At 42.0% G+C, this 26,052-nt stretch overlaps 2 protein-coding genes across 3 annotated transcripts; one reads left to right on the top strand and one right to left on the bottom strand.

Annotated features, from left to right (window-relative positions):
- Positions 1-2,015: 2,015 nt before the first annotated feature.
- Positions 2,016-5,280, top strand: wnt1 (wingless-type MMTV integration site family, member 1). The gene is made up of 4 exons (XM_041051966.1): positions 2,016-2,116; positions 3,966-4,219; positions 4,412-4,677; positions 4,789-5,280. Exons 1-4 carry the CDS (start codon positions 2,016-2,018, stop codon positions 5,278-5,280), a joined length of 1,113 nt encoding a protein of 370 aa, XP_040907900.1.
- Positions 5,281-18,607: 13,327 nt separating this feature from the next.
- On the bottom strand, positions 18,608-25,961 carry ikzf4 (IKAROS family zinc finger 4). 2 transcript variants are annotated; one of them, XM_041066688.1, is made up of 8 exons: positions 25,574-25,961; positions 23,827-23,881; positions 23,619-23,726; positions 23,201-23,503; positions 22,883-23,050; positions 21,955-22,107; positions 21,663-21,794; positions 18,608-21,358 (listed from the first exon to the last, which is right to left on the bottom strand). In XM_041066688.1, exons 1-8 carry the CDS (start codon positions 25,694-25,696, stop codon positions 20,538-20,540), a joined length of 1,863 nt encoding a protein of 620 aa, XP_040922622.1. In that variant the 5' UTR covers positions 25,697-25,961; the 3' UTR covers positions 18,608-20,537. The 2 variants fall into 2 exon arrangements, with proteins under 2 accessions (XP_040922622.1, XP_040922630.1); XM_041066696.1 differs by lacking the exon at positions 25,574-25,961 and adding an exon at positions 23,986-24,209.
- Positions 25,962-26,052: the final 91 nt, after the last annotated feature.

Genomic DNA, 26,052 nt, shown 5'->3' with positions numbered 1-26,052 from the left:
TGATTTGTATATAAAAGGCCCCCCTTTATCCGGATTGAAGCTCTAATCTGCTCGGTGTCGCATGACTGCTCCAGGAAACCCGTTTGAGCACCTTCATATGAGGCTGGAGTATAAACGTAGGATGGCTGTCATTAAACCCTTTTTACAAAAGCCCACTTCCTTTTACTGTCATCTGAGGGAAAGAGAGAGAGAGAGAGCGAGGGAGAGAGAGAGAGGGATGGAGAGGAAGGGCGAGAGATTATTCAACCTACAACCGCTGCAGTGGCTAATGTGGAACATGCAAATTAGCAGATAAATGTCACATAATGAAACATTCGCCCGAGAACCGATATGGAGAAGTTTGGGGACATTTAAGCTTGCTCCTAGTCTGGGGTTAGATGGAGATGCCGCAAAGTGGCTCAAGCTGTGATTACACTGGGCTGCATGTGCGTCGAGGGAGGTCTGCAGGCCAGATGTTTGGAATGGTTTTTATTCTTACTCGTCCCCCTCTTTTCCCCGTTCATCATACATCAAACTTCTGATTGGAGCCGTATTAAGCCTTTCCCGCTTTCGAGAAAAAAAAAAAAAAAAAAAAAAAAAAAAAAAATTAAGTAGCCCAGCAGGCAGTTATAGGACGACTAAGAGTTTATTATTGCTTCTTTCTGCATTCAAGTTCCCACGTGCATGTGCGCGTGCGTCTTTGGCTATAAAGAGTGGCGATAATAGTTTTGTTTATTGGGCCTCAGTCTAAAATAGTATCACACATACGGAGAGACTCTAATAGAAGACACGTTTTAACACCTTATTGTTAATTGCATAGATGTAATAATGTAAAATAAGTGTATGCTTGTAAAAGGATTAGTGTAAAGAGGAAAGGAAATGTACAGAAATGTCCTTAGTCACAGCACATTTTGAGAGCGCGTTTGCAGAAAGGAGGAGGAGATGCGGTTAGGGAGTAGGCTAATCCAACCACCGGGTAAAAAAAGGGCAGTTTTAGATGGCTCGTATTCCGCTGTAACTGTATTGCAGCGTGACACCAGCTTTGAGCAGCGGCGGAGCACCAAACCGGGCGCGCCCACAGCATCTGTACCAACACACCACTGCTTCAGGGGCACGTCTGCCTTCTAAGCAAGACTGGATGTGGAAGCAAGCGCACGGCCAGTGGGAAAATACTTTCTCAGCTGCACACATTTACAGGGAATCGATTCTGTGATGACCGTGAGATTCCACAAGTAATATGCGCAACACTGTGGATTGCCCTGATTTTTTTTCTCTCTCTCTCTCTCTTCCATTCTCCTTTCTGCCCAGTTGTGTTTCCTTATTCATTGTGCGCCCTATGAAGAGCATTAACTATCCCTCCCTCCAATCCTATTGAAAAAGGCTCCGAAAAAAACAGAGGGAGATGAGAGCAGCAAATCCCTTTTTTATTCCCCTCGTAGCGCTCAATAAGAGAAGAATGTGTTGCCTATCAGTCACCGAGGGGATCAAGTCTTCGGGACTGTCCCACGCGTTCAATGCGCCGTGCAGAGCATCACTGAGAGAGACAGAGTGAAGAGGACTGCAGCAGCAGTAGCATCCTGCCTGGACACTTCACATCATTTAGCAACCTGTCTCCACTCAAGATCCATTTAAGTCAATTAGGGCTGCCTGCTTCTTTCACCTTTCAAGCCCTCTCACTGGACTGTGGCGTGGTGAGTATATCCACCTTGCAGCGTGGTCATTTTACTCATAATTCAACTTAAGATAAGACCAATCACCGAAGATCTAATTATGAGAAATATTCTGTAAGCTATCGCAGGATGCAGGAAAACATATACTGCCACGCTGTGTGTGTTTCTTGTTTTTTTTTTTTTTTTTAAGGCTGATTGATTATTTTAAAGTTATTTCTTTTAATTTATAATAAAAATTGAATAACTGTGGACGATATTTATAACTAGACGATAACTTTGTTTGGACAAAACTGTGACAAAAAACAACAATAAAAATAATAGGTTGGAATTTGACATTTTCCTCCTCACATTTGACCTGTAGACACGATGAGGAGTCTGGCGCTGCTGTTAGGGGTGAAAGCCGCTTGCATCCTGCTGGTGTCTTCGCTCTCTGGCACAGGGGCCGTCAACAACAGCGGCCGGTGGTGGTGAGTTCACCAGATGCTGTATGTGATGATGCGTTCAGCGGGTTATCAGCATCCAGATTTAACGCTGGTTGGAGCGGGGAAGACCCTTCGCTACCGTACCGACAGTGTTTCACTGGGCTTCCACATTCCGAGCTGCGTGCAAGAAATAATGTGTTAGTTTTGGCACCGTTCACAACTTCTGTTCAGCTCTTGAAAAAAAAGGCAACCGCATGATATTAAAGCTTGTGGGATTTTTGCTGTCCTTTCCAAATGACTCCCAATGAGCTCAACTAGCTTTTTTCTTTTTTTAATTTATTGTCCTTTCAGTGAAATTAGCTACAGTAGACTATCTATTTAACAATAAACGAATTACATTTGTAATAATTACAGTTTTAACCTTTTATTTGCGGTGGATTTAATTTACTCCCTCTCTCTCTCTGCTTCCCTGTCATTTGGACAGTGTGGTTTGAACACGAGACAACATTTTTCAGTCCAATGTGGGATAAATTAAATATGGATTTATTTCAGAGCTGAAAGGAATCCCATAGGAGGTTTTACCCATGGCCGTGTGGATCTTATACTGTACATTCCTCTTGTCTATACAGCGAGCTGAAACTAAAACATCCAGTTGCACAATATTTTGTTATAGAAAACAAAACTAAAATTGGATCTGTATGGTTTTGCGTCAGTGGGATTATTGTCTCGCTTGTTTAAAAATCTATAAACTGTGGGTTGGGTTTGTTGAGGTAATGATTTCACGAAAGTTTCTGTCTTTTTTGCGCTGTCATCAGATGGACAGTATTTGCGCACAGCGTCAGTGCGTTTTCAAATATTTAAAATGTCAGCTGAAATCCAAGAAAACAACTAGAGAAAGATACCGCGGAGTTTTGGAATGAAGAAAACACCCAAAAGACGAGATTATTATTAATGTTCCAAGGACTCACCACACAACCGTCTGGGTCAGCCCTCTAACAGGCCAAGGCTCGCCCGCTTCTACGGATAATAATGCTCAACAGGAAACACAGCCATTACACTACATATGAACCAAATAATGTCGACACAGAAAACTTACAGAAATTGCCAGCAGATAAAGTGGAAAATTAGACAGCCTATATACTGACACAAAAGAAATGTTCTGAAACCTGATAACCAACAAGAGCGCATTTAAGCCCTGTTCAGTTATCCCAAACTGTGTGTAAAACTAACGGAGCACAGGTGCCATATTTGGACACAAACATGGAGAGATTACAGAGGCTAATATCAGAATATTTTTTGATATGATGTGGCAGAGGGACATCATGTATTGAGCTATTGAGCTATTCTATTAATAGCTCAATACATCATGTATTGAGCTATTAATAGAATTAACCAATATGGTTAGCAGCAATTTTTTTATATGCTAGTTTTTAAATTTTTGGCAGAGCATTTTCAATCCTTTTGGATTGAAAATATCTACTGGTTAGTGACTTGTGATACTGTCTTTATCCTGATGAGTGGGGAACTGATACTGAATATTTTGATAATTAAATATAAACATGAAAATAAATATTCTGATAATTTGACAGATAATTCTAGCTTTTTCAGGGCCAAGTGATTTTTAACATGCCCAGAGGTGAAAACACTACAGTTATTTGCCAAGCCAGAAACCTGCATTTTGACTCAGAGACTCACTGTCTCCTCATGGTCTTGGAACAGCATGTGTCACTGTTTGTTACTGTAGAACATAATGAAAACGGTAATTTTAAAGGCACAACACTCATGAGATGCCAAGACACATCAGTTTTGAGAGTTTAGAGGGTCACAGAAAGAGCTACATGTATAAACTGCCAGCTCCTTCACTCTGATTTCCCTTGTCCTTGTGTTGTGCCAGGGGTATTGTCAATGTGGCCTCCTCATCCAATCTCCTCACCAATTCCAAGAACGTGCAGTTGGTCCTGGACCCCAGCCTGGCCCTACTGAGTCGTCGCCAGCGCCGGCTGATTCGGCAGAATCCTGGCATCTTGCATGCCATCGCCGCTGGGCTGCACACTGCCATAAAGGAGTGCAAGTGGCAGTTCCGCAACCGTCGCTGGAACTGCCCGACCACCCACAGCCCAGCAATTTTTGGCAAAATTGTCAATCGTGGTGAGCCTCTCTTGTCTTTCTCACCAGGCAATATTTGGACAATTTTGGGCAGGATGTAATGGAATCTCTTGTACACATTTAAATGGCTTTGTCTCTAAATATTTTCCAATTTTGGGCAAAAAAAAACTGGCAAATCCAAGTCTAAAAGGCTGGATCAAGTTCTGATGGGAAGATTTAATGTTGTTTCCTCAGGTTGCCGAGAGACAGCATTTGTATTTGCCATTACCAGTGCAGGGGTGACCCATGCTGTGGCTCGCTCCTGCTCGGAAGGGGCCATTGAATCGTGCACATGCGATTACCGCCGCCGAGGTCCTGGAGGGCCAGACTGGCACTGGGGGGGCTGTAGTGACAATGTGGATTTTGGCCGGATGTTCAGCCAGGAGTTTGTGGATTCCAGTGAGAGGGGCAGAGATCTCCGCTACCTCACCAACCTACACAATAATGAAGCCGGCAGAATGGTAAGGGTTTGATACTCAAACCTGCAACAATGGTCTGTTTTTGTCAGAGTTCCCAATGCAACATATTTGTGATTTCCTCTTTGTGTAAGCCTTTGGTCCTCCTCTGTGCAGACGGTGTCTTCAGAGATGCGTCAGGAGTGTAAGTGCCATGGCATGTCAGGCTCCTGCACTGTACGTACCTGCTGGATGCGCCTGCCCAGCTTCCGCACAGTGGGAGACTTCCTTAAGGACCGGTTTGATGGAGCATCCAGAGTTGTTTATGCCAACAAGGGAAGCAACCGTGCCTCTCACCGAGCTGACCCCCGCCATCTGGAACCCGAAAACCCGGCTCACAAACCCCCTTCTGCCATGGACCTGGTCTATTTTGAGAAATCGCCAAACTTCTGCTCTTATAATGGCAAAACTGGCACTTTGGGAACTTCTGGGAGAACATGCAATAGCTCTTCTCCAGGCCTAGATGGATGTGAGCTGCTATGTTGTGGACGTGGGTTTAAGACCCGGACTGAGACTGTGACTGAACGTTGCCATTGCACCTTCCACTGGTGCTGCCATGTCAGCTGCTTGAACTGCACCAGCACACGAACGTTACACCAGTGTTTATGATCACAGCTGGACAAGCAAGTGAATATTTAGGCATATATGAAAGGCAAAGAAGAACTTCTTAGCAAAACAGGTAGCTGGCCGAGAAAGCGACAAACAGGCAGGTGGTTTGAGATGTTAGGTAGAAGCTAGAGAAGCTTCAAGGCGGGTAAACTGATACAGGGAAAACTGTGGCACAAAAATTCAATCGGTGTTCTTGAAAGTAGGTGATGGAGAAAAGCACAAATAGATTAACAGGCCACAGAGGGAGTATAAGTGCTTGCTCCCTGCCTTTAATGCTTAACAGTATGAAGAGGGTATTTAAACACTACAACCATCCATGTAGAATGGAAATCACCCACATCCCTCAAGTGTTTACACTGTGGATAAATAGAAATGGAAGTAAGGGGACAAAAGGATGTGGAGAATTGGTTGCTGTAACCAGGTACTACTAGAACCTTCTTCTCCCTCATTGAGGGCAGAAACCGGACACAATGTTTCACAGATGCTTCTGTGGCCAGAGAGCCACAAACATGTTCTCTCATAAACTGGTGAAGACCTCTAACAAGAGGGACGTTATTTAAAAAAAAATTCTCTCTCTGTTTTGTTTTCTTTTGCTCAAGTTTGGCTTCTTTCACATGAAACTGTGTGAAGTTTATCTCCAGTGATGGGCTGTCTCTTTCCAACTTGTGTACTTAGGCCCTGGATGCAGCCCAACCACTTACAATTTCCTCACCACATTTGCCCTTTTTATTTAGATTTCTCTGGAGTTGAATACACCTCAACCGTGATTTGTCACTCTGACTCACCACAGGATGGTCCTGATGTTACATGACTGGGACCAGTGCTCGCCAAGAAAAACAGAAACGGACTGAACAAATCTTACTGAAAGTAATTTGAATGTATTATCAATACACTGAAAATCATGGTATGACTAGTTGTAGTTTGGCAAATCAGAGGGATCAATACTAAAAGTAAATAAATGAAATGTGACCCGCAGATTCTCACCAAAAATGAATGCCATTCCGAGATGTACATTGAAGTAACAAAAAGACACTAAATTCTTTGCTAATACATGAGTGTACTGAGCATTTAAGTGGCCCTGGTTTAAAGACGGCAAACGGTGTATTACATCAGGATAGGCTGTAAAAAGCTAAGTCTCAAAACATTTTATTCTGAAGAAGCCTCTGCAGAAGAAATCATACTGTATATCAGCTAAGAGAACCAAAATACTGTAAATATTAAAATATATGAATATATTTATAATAATGTCTCTTGTAAGTTTGCTGAATGACTTATGCACATGTCAGTGGCTGAAGAATATGCTATCATTAGTGTCAAGTCAGGATATTTTTTGATCTTATGCCTTTTTCTATTTTGGTTTGATGTAGCTGACAAAAAAAACAACAAAAAAAAACCCAATTACTCTTACTAGAAACAGAACATTATTGCTTCTTTGCTTGTTTCCTGTAAAAACACTTGTTTGGTCATGCACTGATTATTTACCTTTTTTTTATTACTGTAAATACAAAATATTTATTTCTGGGATTTTTTTTATACTGTTATAGAGAGATGTGAGAGAACACATTTTTAGATTTTAATCAAAAGATTTAGGTTCCAGTTGGTTTTGTATTGTATGATAGAACAATAAAGTCTATATTTTCAATTAAGTTGCCCTCCTGAATGTGTCAAAAGATGCTATTGTGCCTGTTGTAGTTTCTGTGTTTGAGATAGTTTTGACAATCAACCAAGTGAACATATAAGCCTGTCCCTGGGTGTCCTTTGCTTAATCCTATTACCACCACCAAAGCAGCCTCTTTCCCCAGCTCACAAAACATCCCTGCATCTGTGCTCCCATCCACAGAGACGGCCTCAGCTTATCCACCCGCATACCTTATTTTATACAGGACTTTACTGCAATGAATGTTTTGCTTCATTTGTTTAAGGTCGGAAAGAAATAAAGAAATAATATGAACAGTAATGAAAATGTAGGAGTCTACCCCAACCCCTGGCAACCTGACTAACCACGGGAGTTTGGAAAGCTTTGCACTTTCTCCTCAGCCCGCCACAGAACAGGAGCAGCCAGGGTCATCCAGACAGAACACAGTGGAGCCACAGTGAGGCCACCAACGCACACCCCAACATCCAAAGGTCACAACAGCAATACAACAAAGTTGTAGCTGTAAGGACAGATGGGGTGAGTACAGTAGGACCAAGGATAGGGATGAGAAATGTTCTGAATTATAGTCTTGACGTTACAGGGTGACTGAGCAGGATGACAACAGGCTGCTTTGCCTGTGGCATAAAATTAGGGGAAGAGGTTAAATAATAAATTGAGCAGAGGTTGCTCAACGTCTCAAAGAAAGTTTAGAGTTTAATTTTCTAGACTTGGGGGGATTAAGAGAAGATGAAGAACAAATGAGAGCAAACTGAACCACAATACTGCAAATTAAACAGCCCAGTGAGGTGGATGGCCAATGAGAGCAGAAAGATGAGAGCTAGAAAATGCACATTAATCACAGATTAATGCATGTGATCTCTACAAAACTTATAGTCTGTCTCTTGTCACAGGGAAACACGGGTAAACACCCTCTAAAACATGATATAGCTTACAGTGAAATGTGACAGAGAAAAAGTCAGGAGTAGGGACAGTGAAAGCAAAACCACAGCCTGGCTTGAAAGGGGAGTGGTGGGCAATCATGGATACATAGAAACAAACAAAAGAATGAGAGAGGGGAAGACAATTTAAAAAAGAAGAGGGAAGGCAGGGTTCAAATCCCAGGCGTGAGAGTGAGGTGGGAGAGTTGGTGGAGAGAGTGAGTGGAGGGGGTTCTGCCTGTGGGAGTGCTGAGGAGTCAGTGATAATTAGCTCAATTAGTGACAAAGGCAGTGTAATAAATACCGACTTAGTGTCTGGGTCCCTGCTGGCCTCTCCCTGCGCAGCCTGCGATGTGGCCCTGGCCTGACGGACAATTCATTAAACTGACAAAATACCCCACCGTCCAGGCGTGACGCAGCGAGTTAGCCCCCTACAGGCCCAGCTCATTGTTCTAATTGTCTGGGCTGGAGTCACTTTGTGGCCGCCTCCTCCTTCACCCACCCCGCCTTCACACTCTGCCTTCAGAAAACCCATGGAGTTAATGCCCCTACCTTACTCCGTAAGTAGGTGATCGGCAGGTTGGAAAAAAAAAAGCAGTAAGAGTTCCTTGGGGTGGGGCGGCTGGTGGGGGAGGCAGTGGGATTAGCGAATGGAGGTTGCCTGGGAGTGCTGGGAGCAGCACCGATCGGAATGTAGGAGAGATGAGTCCAGAAGCTCGGATGCGGGACAAAGCGAGAGTTAATAAGGAAAGATTGAAGGGGCTGGCGACAATGGGCCGCCACCCGAGTCGAGATGAAATTGCTTCCGAGGATTATTGGGAGACGGTGTGAGCGTTGTAGGCTTTTTGTGTGAGTGTGTGTTTGGTTGGGCATTTGTGTGTTTGTGCTCCAGTGTGTGTGCAGGGGCAGGGGGAGTGCTGGATTGATGGCTGCCCCTCTGGTTGGGGAGCAGGGGACCAGGGGAGGCTAACCGGCTGTTCCCACAGTCTGTTCTGCTGCAGCCACCTTTGACACACGGGGCTGCCAGGCGGCGAGCAGGCAGCCATGGTAAGAAGAGCACAAACAAAAACAACAGCTCCACTACACAAAAGTCACCTTCTGTGGAAGGCCGGTGGAGAAGCGCAAGAGGAGGTTAGGGTGTAAGGAGGGGGAAAAAAGGAAGGACGACAGGAAGGATAAAAAAACAAAAAAAAACAGAGATGGTACAAAATTGTACAGTTGAGTCCTGTTTTTGGTTTGGATCCTGCCAGCTACTGTATTGCCAACATCTCAAGATAATAACACATTGACATCCAGTTGTGGCTTGCTCATGATCAGAATGGGTACTGCATCACATTGTTAGAGCAACATTTATGCAGCAATATATACTTTGTTACTTCCTAAGCTGACATTTCAAAAACACTTTGGTCCTGGGGTTTACCAACTGTTACACGGTCAGTTTCCTTTCAGGATAAATCTATTTTCCATTTTATCAGCATATCGTCTTCAGTGAACCATTATCTAGTCTTTAAAGGACCCCTAACTTTGGGAGCAACATTACAGGAGGAAAGGGCCAAAGTTAATAGAACAATTTTGCGAGAGTGTTCATGATTTAAGCTTGAGCAAGGAAACCATTTTCGCGTGCCCAAATTGTCCTCCTTACAATAATGCAGCAATCTAGTCCATCTCCCGAGAACATGTAGAGAAGATGATATGGCATAATGAAGGCACCGCAGCTTCACATTAAAATTCCTACTAAATTGTGGAAAAATGTTTGCTTGTTGGGTGGAGCTGGCTTTAATTTGAAGGGCATATGATAAAGAATTTAGAATAGGGTTTGGGTCACCACACTGAATGATAGGCTGCTCACAGTGGTTGTGATGGACAATGCGGCATGGCTTGGATCTGGCACACAATACTGATTTGATTTCCGTGCTGCTCCAGCATGTCATTGTAATACTAGCATTCGATCATGGGCAAAGTTCCAATTAATTAGAGCACTGTTATGACAGGAACACCCTTTCGCTGCTCATGTAATAATCAGAAGTATTTGTTTTGGTGCCATTAAGTGACCACAGGGCTATTATGTAATAAGATATGCATTTATAGCCTCATCACACACATATTGCATAAAGAACTGTAATCAACTAAACTTCACCTAAAGTTACAGAAAACTACCAAGTGGATTAATAGTGGTCAAATCAATGGGTCACATTTACTCAAAATCAATTCAGATTTCGAAGAAACAATGAAAGGAACACGAGTGTGTGTATATGCACTTATGTGTGTGAGTTTGTGCGCATACTCAAGCCAGTGTGTGTGGGTGTGTGCATGGCAGCTGGGAGGCAGACACGGTCCAGGAGAATCATCCCCTAGCAACTGACCTTTTCAGCAGATGGCAGTTCCAGAGTAACAGCCACCCAGCATCACAATGGCCGTGGCCTCCTAACATCTCCATCACTTCATCATCTACCGGCCTGCCACAACCTGTCACACAGGAGAGAGGGAAGGTTACATTCATCCCAGCGAATGCATGCAAGCATATAAACACTGAAGTGTCCTGTCTTATTTTATCCTCTCGCTTCAAGTCAAAAACCCAGTTTGGGTCTGCGCTCGACTGTTCCCATGTTCCTGGGGTATGCAGCAGAGCAGTTGAAGAGATGCGAGGAGGATAGATTTAGGAGAGACACAGCGGACACTCGCTGCTGTCCGCAAACCTCCAGACACTCTCAAACCACTGTTTTCCGTTGTTGGGTTTTCTGCACATAGTGAATCAGGGTGGGAATGTGGACAGACCACTGGACCACGGTGAGCAATCAGTATGATGTCTGTGGTCAGGCTCTGTGCCCCTGTGGAGCGAGATGGAGAGCGAGCCCTGCAGTTAAGGTGGGAGGGATATAACTTTGCGGTGTTTGTGCGTGCATGCGTGTGTGTGTTTGTGACATGCCAGCACACTTCACACATGTATAAAGATGTTCTAAATTTTAGCCTCGTGCATGTGAACACAGTGAATCTGCATGGGGTAATAATATGTTTTGAGTTATCAACACCCCCCACCCCCCCTTCACACACACACACACACACACACACACACACACACACACACACACACACACACACACAGCGTGACCTCTTGGTTCTCTTGACTTGATGGGCCCCTCCTCTGTTGGCCTATTTTTTTTGTTGATATTAAATACTTTTCTTGACTGCAACACTGCTGAGACAAACACCCTATCACCAATCAAACGTCACCTCTGACTAAATGCATAAAGTGGTCTTCTGTTCATTGCGAACAATGAATGGTCAGCTTTTAGCACCATTTGACAAAAGACTTGGAAGGCACAGGCAATAAGAAATTGGAACTCCCCAATCACACATCTGTGAATGATTAACCTGGCAAGACCAGACAAGTGACAACAAACAGATAAGGCGACATGTCAAAATTCGTTCCACTGGGATTAAGTGTTTTAGTCGGAAAACTGTGCGTCAGAGTGCGACTTTAAACCACTGTATATTCTAGGGGAGATCTTGTGCTAGCAAACACTGTAAGTCATCCTGTAAACAGAGCTGTAATGACAGGGAAAGACTTTGGGCAAGGACAACCAACAGTAGAATATGTTTACAGACATCTGACAACGTATGGGTACAGCACAGCAACGTTTCAGCCCTGAGATCACATGAAATATGAGCACAAACTGGTGGAATCTATGCGACACAACCTAAGCCTGTGCATAATTTCACCTGTCAGCAGGGATGAAACCTGCATTTATTCAAATCCAACAGACTAGTCAGTGATGAATTGCAGCAATATGTGTCTGGCTGTATTGAATGTTAACACTTCTTTTCATTCAAACGTGTCTTAGTGAAACTAACACTGGATTTGAAAGTATAATGTTTTTTTGAATAGTAGGATCTATTGTTTTATTTGCCTAGATGTGAGATCATTTGTGCTACACAGTCAAAATGACTGCGCCTGTATTGCACTTCACCAATAAAGATGATTCTGATCATTTTTTTTTGCAGCTGGCCCACCTTGACGTTATCTGGCCCACAACATACCATCTTTGAGTAACTAAAGAGCACTGAGGAATGTCTGAAGGCATGGGGGCCATTATCTGTAATCTACAAATACTGCTGGAAACAAAAGGAGAAATGCTCAGTTTTTGGTTTTAATTACAAGCTGTGTTTTACAGCAACAGTGGGCGAAGGCTCAGCACTGACACAGCAGTAGAGGAATGTTTATTTGCTGCAGTTTAGGAGCTGAGTGGCTATGACACATTCCTGTGTCACTGGCTGTCCCGCTCACAGACACACTACTGCATTCACACACTGGCGCCCCATGTGTTGGTTCACAACTGCACAGACAACTATTCCCCTCTTTTGCATCCAGCACACGTCCACAAAATGTGGCACCTCTGGTATCTGTAACCATGCCCCAACCATGTGCTCATTCATGGCCACTTACCGAGTGACACGAGCTACTAGGCCTAATGCTTCCTGTGTGTCACAGCGTGTGTGTGGCAGTTGTACAGCACAGACCTGAAGATGAATTATTCTTGCCTTACGTTAGTATTATGGGGATCCCTGTCCACAAAGTGTGCAAATGTGAATGTGTGTGCGCGTGCTGTTATCAGTGTGTGTGCTCAGTTGCATGTCTGTGCGGCTGGCTGCACACACCTCTCCATCTTTCCTTTTGCAGTTCTATCCATTATCCCCAGCATCTGGCAGCCAAAGCCTGTAAAGAAGACATTTCTCTTGGCAACTGTTTTTTAAAGGCAGTGACACAGGGGACAGCCAACCACAGGAGCCACACATCTTCCAATCTACATGCATACTGAGAACTGCTTGCATAACAGAACCGCCCCAGTCTCCCTTCTCTCTCTCTGTCTCTCAAAACACACACACATTCTCTTTCTCTGTGTCCCACTCATACTGACACACACACATTCGATACTGCTCCCACCCACCCCTGTCTTTCTGCAATATACTCACCCAAGCTTTGAGGGCTAATCACTTCCAGAGCCAGAGCTATCCTACAAACTGTGCCAGCAGCCTTTCAATACGTTTTACACCCTAAAAAGTTCCTTCTGGGCCCTAAATGAATACTGTGTGAGTGTAATACATGGGGCTACATGGAACTACACTGCAGAAGCCACAAGAGCTGTGATTTTATGTACAAATGTGTTTAATTTAGTGACATTAAATACTGCATGTTGTTGACAAGAGCAATGTCCGAAGTGCAAAGTTAAATTACAAAAACTGCTCTGTAAATGTCATAATCTGCGATGCTACAACCATCAAATAAGGCTGAAGGGGGACTGAGCCCTCAACACTGTCTTGAAGAGGAGAACATCGAAAGATTAACTGCACCCTGAGTGCACCTGAACGCGTCCTTAGGTGACACACAGCAGCAGAAAAATAAACACATTCTCTTTATAACTGAAATGACACAATAAGAGCATTAACTGATATCACATGCACATCGTATCCCGTTCAGGGAACAGCTGCAGTGTGCAGCTTCTCTGAACAGCAAGCATGTGGGGAGACATATTTGTTTTGCTTGGCTGCCAGTCATAAAGTTTTCTGGCATTTGAATCATCTGAAAGACAAATGGGTGTGTTAGCTTGATAGAATAATTGCTCTTATTTTGATAGGCTACCAACTAAACATTTGTCTAGCAGCCAGAAGGTTTCTATCATAAATTATCTAGGATTTAAACAAGTCTGCCTGATGCACTTTTTGAAAGACAGGTGAATGAGCTGGCTTATGGAGAACTGTGGGGTGGAGGGAAGATGTAAGTCAGGTGAATTGTAAACTGACACATGTCATACTTGGACACATTAGTCCAGGTATGAATGTGTGCAAACACTCACTTGTGTTTGCACTGCCAGGGTATGGAGATTTTTGTTAAGGAAGTCCTCTGTCTTATTTATAGTGGGCATCTGTCCCCTGAGACGCTTCCCTCTGGGTCTTCATGTTCAAGGTTGTACAGCATTTGGCATGCTCCTCTAAGATCTTGGAAGAGAAATCATAAGGATAGCAGATATTTATCAGCTTGGGGAAATTCATCCTGTGCTTTGGACCTCTTTTAACTGTTTATGAATTAGTCCTCAGGAAAGGGTGCTCCATACAAACACACCAGACGGCCATGCTGGGATTTCAAGACAAAACCTGTGACTGCCTTCATTTTCCTAAATTACAGCAGCTGCAAAAATTTACCTTCATGTGGAGTAAGAGGAAACATGCAGCAAGAACCTGCACTGAGCTAAAAACATACAGTACCGTACTATGCAGAAGGTCTGGGCATTTTAGATGTTTAGATTCTTATCCATTACACAATACCATTCAGAGAGGCGTCTTGGTGCCTAATTCATACTGTCCTATGATGATGACCCCAACACACACAGCTAGAGCAGAACAAAGAACTATCTACAGCAACAAGACACATTTTGCACAGAGCCCTGATCTTAGCATCATGGAGTCAGCGTGGGATTACAGGAACAGGAACAACATACTGTACTAGCAAAGCAGCTTGAAAAACTGTGCATGAGTGCACCGAGGAAAACTGGTGTTGTGAAGGCAACAGGTGGTCACTTTGTATGAAGTTTATTGTTGAATAAAAACTACTCACGGCATTGTTTATGAAAGCATCCTGATTACTACCACTGTGTAGTCATAGGTTATCAGTGATGTTGAATAGCGCTGCCTTAAGACAGTACTGAGGGCACCAATGCATGAGGTGCCTAACAGCGAGAGCATCACTGAGCAGTGCTGACTTAGAAATAGTAAAAGGCTGCCATCTAGTGGCCTTAATTCAAATCACAACGTTTAAGGAGACTTAAGTTGACAAATAAAACAAAGTTGTGGATAAACGTATCCAACACTAACTCAATCTTACCAAACAGTTACATTTTGGGCAGGAAAAATAAATTTTAAGTTAGCGTTAGGTAACTAACTTTTAAATAGTGTTCAAACTGTTAGCTAAAATCGTAATAGCAGTGACCAGAACAGGCTTTAACATTAACGTTAGTCTACCGGAAAATACAAAATTACGTGAATGAATACTTATCTGGCAATAATACAATCATGTTAACATTTACAACTGATAAACAGTTATTGACAGAGCGGTAGCCTACCTGAAGCGTCGAGTCAACTCCTTTCTGTTGGCTGCTAACTAACCGCATCCGTATCGTGCTAGCTAGGTATGCTAAGGTAAGTTAAGCTAATAACATTAACGCATCCGTATGCTAGTTTTAGCAGGTAACAGTGACTGACTTTATAAAGTCTGCGAGTTTGTCAATTGTTGCTAGTTCGTTTATAATACAGTCACCCAGGGTATATGAGATTAAGAAAACAATCTTATGAAAGGTTAGACGTTTTAATTGAAATAACGGACACAACCTCAGGTAACTAATGGAGCAGGTGCGCTCCCCTTCTTCGGTCGTGGGCTGTACGAACAAAACAAGTGAGTTCCTCTAAGACCAATTAAAACTGAAATAGGCCGGATGCATTTTACTTAATATCAGCAAATTCTGTGTGCACAAATGTCCTGCAGCCAGTTAAGAACCTGAAACCGAAAAGAGGCTAGTTTACGCAACAGGACAACGATGCAACACGGGTCCCGGAATCCACCATGAACTACTTCAAGTAACACAACCTGAACCTTTTGGAACTACCCTCACTCTCCTGACCTAAGCATCACAGAAAAATCTGTGGGTAGATCTTAAACATGCTGTGCGTGCAAAACAACCTAAAAATATCTCAGAAGGTGATCTGCAGGAAGAGTGGGTGACAATTCCTAAACAACAGAAAGACTCGTAGCTTCTGAAAAAAGCCCTTGCAAGCTTTGATATTTCCCAAGGGTGGGGAGGGTGACTGTGCAAACATGTAACAGTTATTATTGTCCAAACATGTCACCGTTAGTTTTTGTGGCTATTTTTTTTAAGTTTATGAAATTTTTAAAAAGTAAGAGTAAAGTAACACTGATGGAAGAAATGTTAATTTTTAATGTCTGTTTGCCGCAGGGGTTGTATTTACTTGTTTTCACTTAAAAAAAGAATCAGAATATATATTTTACCCAAACCTTTGCATACAACTGTAGATCATAGACCACCTGTGAGTAAAATAAACCTCACCCTGTCCTGTGCTGGTTGTGAAACAGAAAGGGCACCTGCCGCAGTTCTTCAAAGTGAATGACACAGAAACTTGCCAGAGAAAAAGGTTAGCTTCCTTTATTCATGGTAATCTGTATAAGTAACCAATGAGAAATCAAGATATCAACTAAAGTAATCAGTTAATTTAATTTTTAAATAGTTCAGTTAGTAATTAATTAAATTGGTGCAGCATTCATTTGCTAGATCGGTAATCACAGATAATGTCCTTTAATCAAAAATAATTATCACTCTGTGGTATTGTTCTATAGCTGAGCCTTAGTATTGGTGTATTTAAGTGAAAAGTCTTGTCATTGCAATTTTAATGCAAATGAAAAAAAAACCCTGAAGATTTCCATTATCTGTTTCAACATGATTTCATGTTTTCCTTCTGAGTAAGATTTCCAAAAACACTGCCTTGGAAATCTGGAGAACAACTTGAATTCTTAGATGTCTGACATTCCCATTAGCACTTGAATGCACCGTGTGGAAGGCTTTTCAAAGTAGTTTTGTTGTTTTGTTTTTACTTTAAACTGCAGTATCAAAAACAGTTAAGAAGATTTGACACTAACACTAAAGATAATTTGTTGTTGTTCTCTGTGATCAGTGGAATGAAAGAAATGGAAAGCTGCGGTTAGAATGAAACTAGGAACAAATGTATTCAAAAATTTTAAAAAATAATAAAAATAAAACATGCCTGAAAAACAAGTCAGCTATAATGTATTTGTGGTGTGTAGCGGCTAAAAGATGTAAAACAATAAATGAGAGAATCAATAAAAGCTGCATGTTTTCTGAAAGCTTCCTGTTGATGACAGGTAGTAGGCAATAGGCAATGCTTTGTAAATTCATGTCTGCAGCTCAGTGTATTCACAAAGGGATTGCAAGCAGATTGTTTCCTCAGAAGTGTAAAAGCTGCGCATACCACAGGTATGCATGTTTCTCAAGTTGTGCCAAGTCCTATAAGTAGCCATATTGATCTTCTGTGCATTGCACTGGGTGTGGACGATCATGTGGTATTTTCATGAACTGTTGACATCAAGTCTGCAAAACAGAAAAAAAAGAAATATATATATATAGTGATAGTTGCACTAAGACATGGATTTGAATTCCACATGTGGTTATGGGTTAAATTGTCAGAATACCCTGTTGATCAAAATTAAAACACACTGTACAACTCCTCTTTAGTGTCCAATGCTTTATTCACCAGATGTTTTCTGCTTTCTTATCTTCACAAGGGTGGTGATGGGTGCACTGATGCTCACGCATGTCTGCAGCTCGCTTTCTTTGCAAGTAAGAAAGATTATTCTATCTAGACGTATCTGACTTTTATGTTGACAGGGATTTTTGCTTCTGATTTATTCATTGTGGATAATTAACTGTTGTCATTCACTGTAGGGTTTGGGTTAAATTTGTGCCTGGAATTTGTATGTAGGAGTAGCCAAAGCAGATTTTCCACTGCAGAGGAAAAAAAGGTCAAAACCTACCTGAAAGAGACAAAACAAAGGTCTGTCACACAAGCCCAAAGGTCACGTAAAAAATGAAGCAGTCTAACTTTCAGCTTTAACTTTAACTTTAGCTCTATTCATTGTTAACATGAACCCATTTCATGTGTTTGCAAAAGGAATACACAGATTATCTCTAACGGCTTAACCTTTGTTATCGACAGTGCACAAATATTATTTACAAATTTTGATTTATTACAGTGATGTTCTATGTTTTGTAGATACAGTATATATAGTTCTTTTAAAATTGAGACTTACAATGTACAATATGTTTTCTGTGACACTCATTTGAAAACTGCAATTTTCTTTATTAAAGAAAATGTGTGAAATTGTAAGTACTCCCTCTGTTTCATCAGACATTTACTTCACTGAAAAATATTTGATTAACATTTCTTATCTAATGAATTTAAATTCTGAAAACGTGAACATGATGCTGAATGAGAAGGTCATTTGTGGATCGCTCTGGTCTCTAGTTTGTTGAGGATTTTAGTGTTTTCATACATGTAATACATTTGATGTTTTTTTTAATGTTTTGTGTTCAAGTCTCTGTATGTCCTGTGTGCAACTTGGCTGTGAGACAGATTTCCCCGAGGGGCAATATCCTGCACGTTAAAGCCATCCGTAAGTGATCCTCACATGTGATTCTGCACGTAAACATTATTTAATCTTTCAATACTCTGTAATCAGTCTCTGTAACTTTAAATAGAATTACAAGGATTACACGCCGCTTCCCAAATCATGAATGTCAATTCTTTACATCCTAAAATCTGATATGGACGAATGAAAAATCTGAAAAAGTGGTGTTATTTTTTCTACTCAACTATAAATTGTTCATTTAAACGCAGTAAAGCACATTTAAAGGAATAGTGTCTTAACATTATATCTATAGGAATTTGTTACCTTAGTCCCTGTAAAGCCTGTATGATGTGGGATTTTAAAATTGCTATCTTTGTTAAATTAAAAATTTTATATAATAATTATAATCAATTTAATTTTTAATCTGCTTATTATTTGTATTTGTGTCACACAAGAGAAATGTACTAATGTATTTTCAGTGACTGAAAATCAAAAACTAGAGAAAATCACTTTTACAATAAACTTAACTTTATTGACAGTAAAAAGTTTTGAGAATATCGAGGGGCACGCATTTGTAACTGCAAGAACATCTCGGAAAGCAACATGACTTTTTGAAATAATGAGGCAGTTGTACATCTTTAACTTTGAGGTAAAGTGTTTTGTCATGTTACATCATTCACAAAATATTGTATAACATTGAAAAGTCCACACAAGGAGACAAAAACCCATGCCTCATTTTCACTTCTTGAAATTACTTCACATTTCAAAAATAATTCACGATTCAGGTAAAAGCAGAAAATGACAAGCACACATGCTATATTCCATTCACACACATTTCTCTACTTATCAAACCAAGTGCATTTTTAGATTACTTTTTTCCTCAGACAGTTTTCAAGTACATTTTTGCCTGCGATTAAAGGAAATCAAGTTAAACTATGAAGCAGCAAACCCACAATAACAAGTAAGAATACTGAGTTTGGTCTCATTCATGTTCCCAATATTAACATTATCAGATAACTCACCATACTGTAGCAATAAGGTATTTGGGTGCTATAAAGAAGCAGGAGGTAACATTTCATGGACTTGAGGAATATGCTGGATAAGATTTGGAATATAGCTGATTAAATACACCAAGGCTGAAACAAACAACACTAAATAGATAATCACAAGTGATAACTGAACAGATTCAAACCGATTTGTTACTTAATTTTTAAATAATTAATTTGTTAATTCACTGACATTATGGAAATTGTTTAAAATCTCAGCCTCGGCTGCTGAGAGCAAAACCACAAAAGAATTATTTTAGTTGAAATGATATTGAATTCTTAGTCACACATTGCAGCAAACTTGAGTGTAGACCACAGAACCAGTGCAGTGCTGTGGGATTCTGTAGAAGGCTGGCTCCGTTAAAAATACACTGGTGTTGCAAATTAGATGATCAGTTACTGTGAGTATTATGCGATTTATCAGTGCAGTAGAACAATCACAGAAAAAAAAAATGTGTAAAGCCGTCAAGTGCGTCGGCAAAGATGTTCATATATAAGCAGGGAACCTAAAAGTGCAATCCCGTATAGGTATAGCACCCTGGGCCATCTCAGTCAGGCTCTTGCTGTACACTACATGGCTCATGGTCTGATCTGCACCAGTTTTCTAAGGCTCACTTTAACATCCAAACACCAGTTTTACATCTGAGCCCTGAATGCCTCTTCCACTCCCAAGTGAATGTTTTCAAGTTCACTTCCTTCATGATTTTGCTTTGTCCTGATAGTCTTCTCACTGTGCGGCTGTGACTTCGCACACCGTTTAACCATGCTGTAAACAATATATATTCCTGCAGCAGCGTACTACTGTAGGAGTTAAGGCAGTCCACTTCTGTGCTTCGTCTGTGACAAAAGCTCCTCCCAAACCCAGAGGCACAAAGCTCTCAGTGCATATTAAGCTTACCTGACGCCCTACACAATATACCCTCCTTAACCAGAAAAAACAAAGGTCTCAGTGCACACTAAGCATAGCAAATATAATTCTTGAAATGTACATGCCATGCTTTTCTTAAATGCCTGTATGCATGACCTCTCAAAAGTGCTCACTAAATCACTTAGGAAAAGATGGCTAGTCAAAATTTTTGAGCACCAGTCCCCGACCCCCCCAACCCACTTTTTTTTTTTTTTTTTTAGTTAAGAGGAAATCCCCCAAGAAGGCACTTTTGAAGCAAAACCAGTAGTCTTGCCAGATGATTTGATATGGGAGTGCAATCAATCATAGAACGTAATCTGCCTCCACTAAACTTTAAATGGTGCTGTGAAAAGATTCTTCATTTGCGTCTGCTTAAGTATCATAAATAATCTCACCATAAAACCACAAATCTTTTTACTTACACTAGGGATTTAAAGCAACTTATCTGGTGCAGAACAAACATGAGCCCACAACTTTAGAGAGCAGCAGTCACCTCTCCTCAACCTGCCACGAGCCCCTCTCCTCAGCCCACCTGGTGCTCTCCACGGCTGATGTGAGACGAGAACTCGTAGCGGTCCTGGCTGCGGTGGCCACAGATGTTGCACTCGAAGGGTTGGCGGAACCCATGACAACCCATGTGGATGGTGAACATGACATGGTCCAGGAAGAGAATGCGGCAGTGCTGGCAGTGGAAGGAGCGCACAGGCCTGCCGTCCCTGCCTAACACCTGCACAGTCTCCCTGGAAGAAAGGGGTGAACTAGGGCTCCTCTTTACTATGGTGGGGGGCACAGGACACGCTCTATCCCACTCTGGGTCCACATCTTTGGCCTGGCTGGGGCTGGAAGTGGGATGGCTGCGGGGCAGTGCTGGGGTTTGGTAGTGGAGGTGGTGGTTGTTGGAGGTACTTGTCGGGGCTGTAGCCCTTGTGCTCTGCTCTTCTGCTGTGCTCTCTGTGTCTGTAGAGTCGGGACAGCCATTGGGCGAAGTGGTATGGCTATGGGCTGAGGGTTGGTCAACACGGCCTTCGCCTGCCTCCCGCCCAGCCAGGCCAAGAGACATTGCTGCTAGCCCACCTCCACCATGGGCTCGGGGGCCCTGAGGAGTCACGTTGCTGTTGATGGAGCCCATAACCGCGCGGAGCTCCGTCAGGAAGGCAGGATGGAGCTGAGACAGTGTAGGCGACTCATGGTTCTCACCTTTACCCCTGGCGCCTTGGAGGCATGAACCACCCAGCACAGTAGAGTCCCCAGCAGGCTGAGAGCTCATGAGGTCCCCCTCCTTCTCAGAACCAGAGGACAATTCATAAGGTGCGTCAGGTAGGTCAAGGCGCATGTGCTTTTCACCTATGAAAAGGATCAGTGATAAACAATGATTAAGTTATAGGATCTTCTGGACTGACTTCATCTGCTCCATCTGGTTCACTGTCCTGGTTCAACGTGAACCCGGTCTCTCCAAACTGGCAAAAGCATCCTGACATTTAGCTGATTTGAGCTGCAGGACAGCTGATGGTATTTGACAGTTCTTATGATGCCAGACCAGGTTCTTATTATTTCTGTACTTCAACAGTCCTTCATGAAGCTGAAAATACATCATTATTTATTATATAGTATTATTTATTATAAAAAAAAAACAAAAAAACAAACTCACCCAAAAACTTCTGTGGTGTTGACCTCTTGCGTTTGGTGATACTAATAGCCAGTCTATCCACAAACTGGATTTTTTCATTGGATGGCTGGAGCACAGGTTTAGTAATAATCTCCATATTTGCTGACTCTTCACCTGCAAAAAGAAAGCCCCCAGTTGTCAAAATAGAAAGTAACTTAAATATGTAAATATGTTAAACTTGCTTTATTCTGTATATTTCCATGTTCAATCATGTAGAAACCTACAGGCCAACACTCTAAAGAAGTTAGAGAGTTTTGTGTGTGTGGTGTGTTACCTGGTGCTGTTTGTGTGTTGACTGCTGTCTGGTGGTCCAGACTCTTCAAATAGTTATGGCAGCGGTCTAGATGTTCCTCAAGTGTGCTCTGTTGTTTGTAGCTGCGACTACAGTAGCTGCACTTAAAAGGTTTTCCCACCGTTGGAGAAGAGACTGCAATTCAAAGAAAAATATATTGAACTGATTTCTTCCAGTTCAATAAAAGAGCCAAAACTTCCCCCTAGTTAATGGATACTGCTGATGGAATATAAGGTAATTTTTGCCTAAAAACAGTGATTAAACTGAAATAGTGTTTATGGGAGTTGTTTTTTTTTTTTAATGAAAAAAATAACTTATTATTGGCTATTTAAGAGAATGGAATTCCCCACAGATGTGCAATTCCTGAAATTGTTCTATGTTGCTCACCAATGACGACAGAAAAACACGTATCTCTTGACCGCAACGTTCCATCTTAGTGAGCCGTCGGAAAGACTGACGTCAATTTGCTGTAATCCAGTTTGCAAGAATCTTTTCTTCGAAAATGAACCTGTGAGACCTATGGAGATCCACCAAGACCTAGACTGTATGTGAACACCTATTCAACATGCGTTCACAAATTGAAAGAACCCAACAGGATTTCCTGTTTTCAAAATCTTAAATGTCATATTTTGTGATGTGTTCTACAGTAAATTCTGGTAACGAAGACCTATTTCCTCTGAGCTTCACAGAATGGGGAAATGGACAGTTCTAATGAATCCGCTTCTACCGTAAGTTCTACCACTTACCAGTGTTTCACACTGTATACCTAATCACGTTAAGGAATGATATTATTATGCCACACCTACGTTCAATAATACACTGAGCAAGTACGCTGATGAAAAACCTCTTCATGGAATATGTCTTTATGTGTGAAGTTGTGTGTTATTGCACGTTAATCTCACTGAATTACCTGCATGTGTGCGCAGATGTCCAGCCAGGGCATCTCTCCGGCGACAAGCATAGTTGCAAGTGGGACATTTGAACGGCTTCTCTCCCGAATGCAACTTGATGTGGCGCAGCAAGTTCCCCTTTTGGGTGAAGGATGCCCCACACTGGTTACACTGGAACGGCCTCTCACCTATGAACACATGGATAGACTGAGGATTTTAGAGCTAAATCATTTAAAGTATTGCCTTTATATAGTGACATTTAGGTTAATAAATCATTGTGTCCATAAAATGTATTTGCATGTACTGGCATAATCACCACCTTGCCTGCTTGGTCTCACCTGTGTGGCTACGCTTGTGCACCATCAGCACGTTGGGCCCGATGCAGATCATCCCACAAACCTCACACTGGAGCTTCCCGCTGGGGAGCCGGATGGGTCCTGGCGAAGCAGCATTTGGACTGGCCATCTCACTGTAAATGCTCGCTCTGTCTCTTCCAGCTCCAGTGAACTCGGCGTTGCCTTCTTCCATGGGCTCCCCTCTGTCATCCCTCCTGCTATCGTCCCTCACAGTTTCTCTGTTCTCTGGCTGTGGAGCACCTGGTGACTCATCATCACTGCACAGCTCAACCTTGATGGAGTTTGCTGTGTAGAGAGAGGACGAGGTAAAAACACATTCACTCTCGCGCATAATTTTAAGGACGAATTTCATAGTGACCGACCAATGTGGCGACAATGCAAGAAAACAATGATAACTGACCACTAAGGGAGCGGTGTGGTGAGGACTGCTGACTGTTTGGAGATCTCGCTGAAGGGCCCTGCAGCGTGCCATAAAAATCCTGTTCTGTTGATGACTCTCCTCCATTACCTGAAACACAAATATGCCCATGTTATTAAAGTAAACATTAATGTCTGGAGACAGTGCACACAAACGTATAGTAGTCTCTTTCTTGTATGTATAAACTTACCTTGTGCATATGAGCGCCCATTGCAGTCATCAGCATTCATTATCTCACCAGATGCCTACAGAAATGTGATTTAAAAACAGATAAATATTACTTTCTTTCCATTCATAATCATCGTTGCCAAAACGTTACATGAAAATGTGATTTGCCTTTGATACTAACCATATAAAATATATTACTACACAGCTGTTTGTTGGTACAAGAAAAAGGCTAGAAAACAGATAGCGTTATGCTTTCAATCCAAGTGTCTAAGAATAAGTTCAAAGTAATAAACTAATCAAGTAAACTTTTGTTCTGCCCTGCTATTTCTGTATCAATGTAGACTCTTCTGCACCGTGGCCGGCAAATGAATCTGAGAGGCTCCTCATTTATAGAGCGCTAATGGCCAAGAGAGTTGAAGGAGGAGTTAAAACTTAAGGGGGTGGAAAAAAATAACTGGAACTCTTTACACTATAAAGCAATTTGATGCAACACCTCTAAAAACTACATCTTTGATTTGAAGCTTTGATGTGATCTCAACAAAAGTCAATTTTAAGATGTCAAAATAAGATAAGGTCAAACTTCCCAGGAGGGTAATTTAGCGTTACAGTTGCACAAAAAAAAGAGAGCAGAGATATCAAAAGAATAAACATAATTCTATCTATCTATCTATCTATCTAAATATATATAATTTTATATGTATATATTTTATTAATTGTTAATTATGCAATGTTATATAGCATATAACATTGCATTTTTGTTAAGATAAGGTTAGAGGTTATATTTATTTGCTGTAGTTTAAGTTTATTATGATATATGATGATTATTTGTTCCTGTTATTTTGTCCACCCCTGTGTATTCGTGCAATATATCACGGGAGAAATGTACTGTAGGATCCACAGAACATTGTTATTCCACAGCAGACAACAAAGTGAGGTATGTAGACTGCACTGGCGGTGCTGAGTTCCAGCATCTCCAGACATTAGGTATGTTGATTTTATGTGATCAGAGCAGATGATGTTTTATTTGATTTTATGTTGAACATAATGTTGAAAAAAAAAGAAAGAACCAAAAAACAAACAAAGAGTCAGAAGATCCAGATGTACAGTGCTGCACCTTTTGCTCAAATGGATGACAACAGTGGACACGGAGGAGACTGTGGAGCGAGCCGGAGGAAGGGGAGGGGGGCGGGGGGAGGCGGAGACAACACATCGCAGGGAAAATTAATATCCTCGCATTGGCCGCGCATGGGGAGCAACAGGCGCTGATGCAGCCGGGAGACGCACCAGTCTCACCAGGGCACGGCGATTAAAAAAAAGGGACGCGCACCAGCGCCGATCCTTTCCTGACAATCCTTCCTGCCCGAGATGGGCGATTGTGCCGTATAAAACATAGGCATTTCCAAATAACTATCACGCTTCTCCAAATATCCGCGGCTACTTGTTTTAGCTGCTCGGTTGTATTTGGTCCGTTTTTTGACACCAATCAGCTCACGCACGGGCGAGACAACGGCGAGACAGCAACGGCAATTTGTTGCAGGAGTTGCCGCTGTCCAGATTGTCCGCATGAACGCAGCTGTCATCCAACATCGAGCACGTCAAACTGGCCTGAGCTATACAATGTTTCTCATGAGCCGTTGCTATGGCACCCGACCACACGACGAATGGCATTCACCCTACCAACTCCTCAAAAACATGCCGTACTTCCAGATTAAAACCCGACGGATGGTCTAACCGAGTGCCGCGGTGAGGTCCGCAAGCCTCTTCCTTACCTGGCAACCGATCGGTGTTTTCCTTTTTAAATGTCTGGATAGCTGTTTGTTTTCCCAGGCGACGACAGCATCTCCGGGATTTTTTTTCTTTACCTGGGAATCCCAAACAACTTCCGGGCCCATGCTGGGATACAGACCAAATAATTGTACAACAGAGCTCTTGATTCAGTGATTGTCGAATGCATCGATGCATGTCAGCTCCGGGTGCAGGTGGCAAAAATGTGATGAAATTCGTGCCATTAGAAAAAAAACTGTACAGAGGCTGTACAGAAGACCAAAGACTGTTGCATATGAATGTCTATTTCGAGAGATACTGGACTACAAGATGGCCAGTAAACTGCTAGGTTTTGTAAAATTATTCTCTAAAAAAATCAGACACTGATGGTGATCAAGGCCTCTTCCGGAAATGCAAGTGGAGAATGGAGAGGGCGGGTTATTTTACAATATCTCTTTCTCTTTGTCGTCTGTCAATAAAGCGA

This window comes from Toxotes jaculatrix, chromosome 2 (genome assembly GCF_017976425.1).
Source record: "Toxotes jaculatrix isolate fToxJac2 chromosome 2, fToxJac2.pri, whole genome shotgun sequence".
Lineage (NCBI taxonomy): Eukaryota > Metazoa > Chordata > Actinopteri > Toxotidae > Toxotes > Toxotes jaculatrix.
This window is presented reverse-complemented; position numbering and strand designations above follow the sequence as displayed.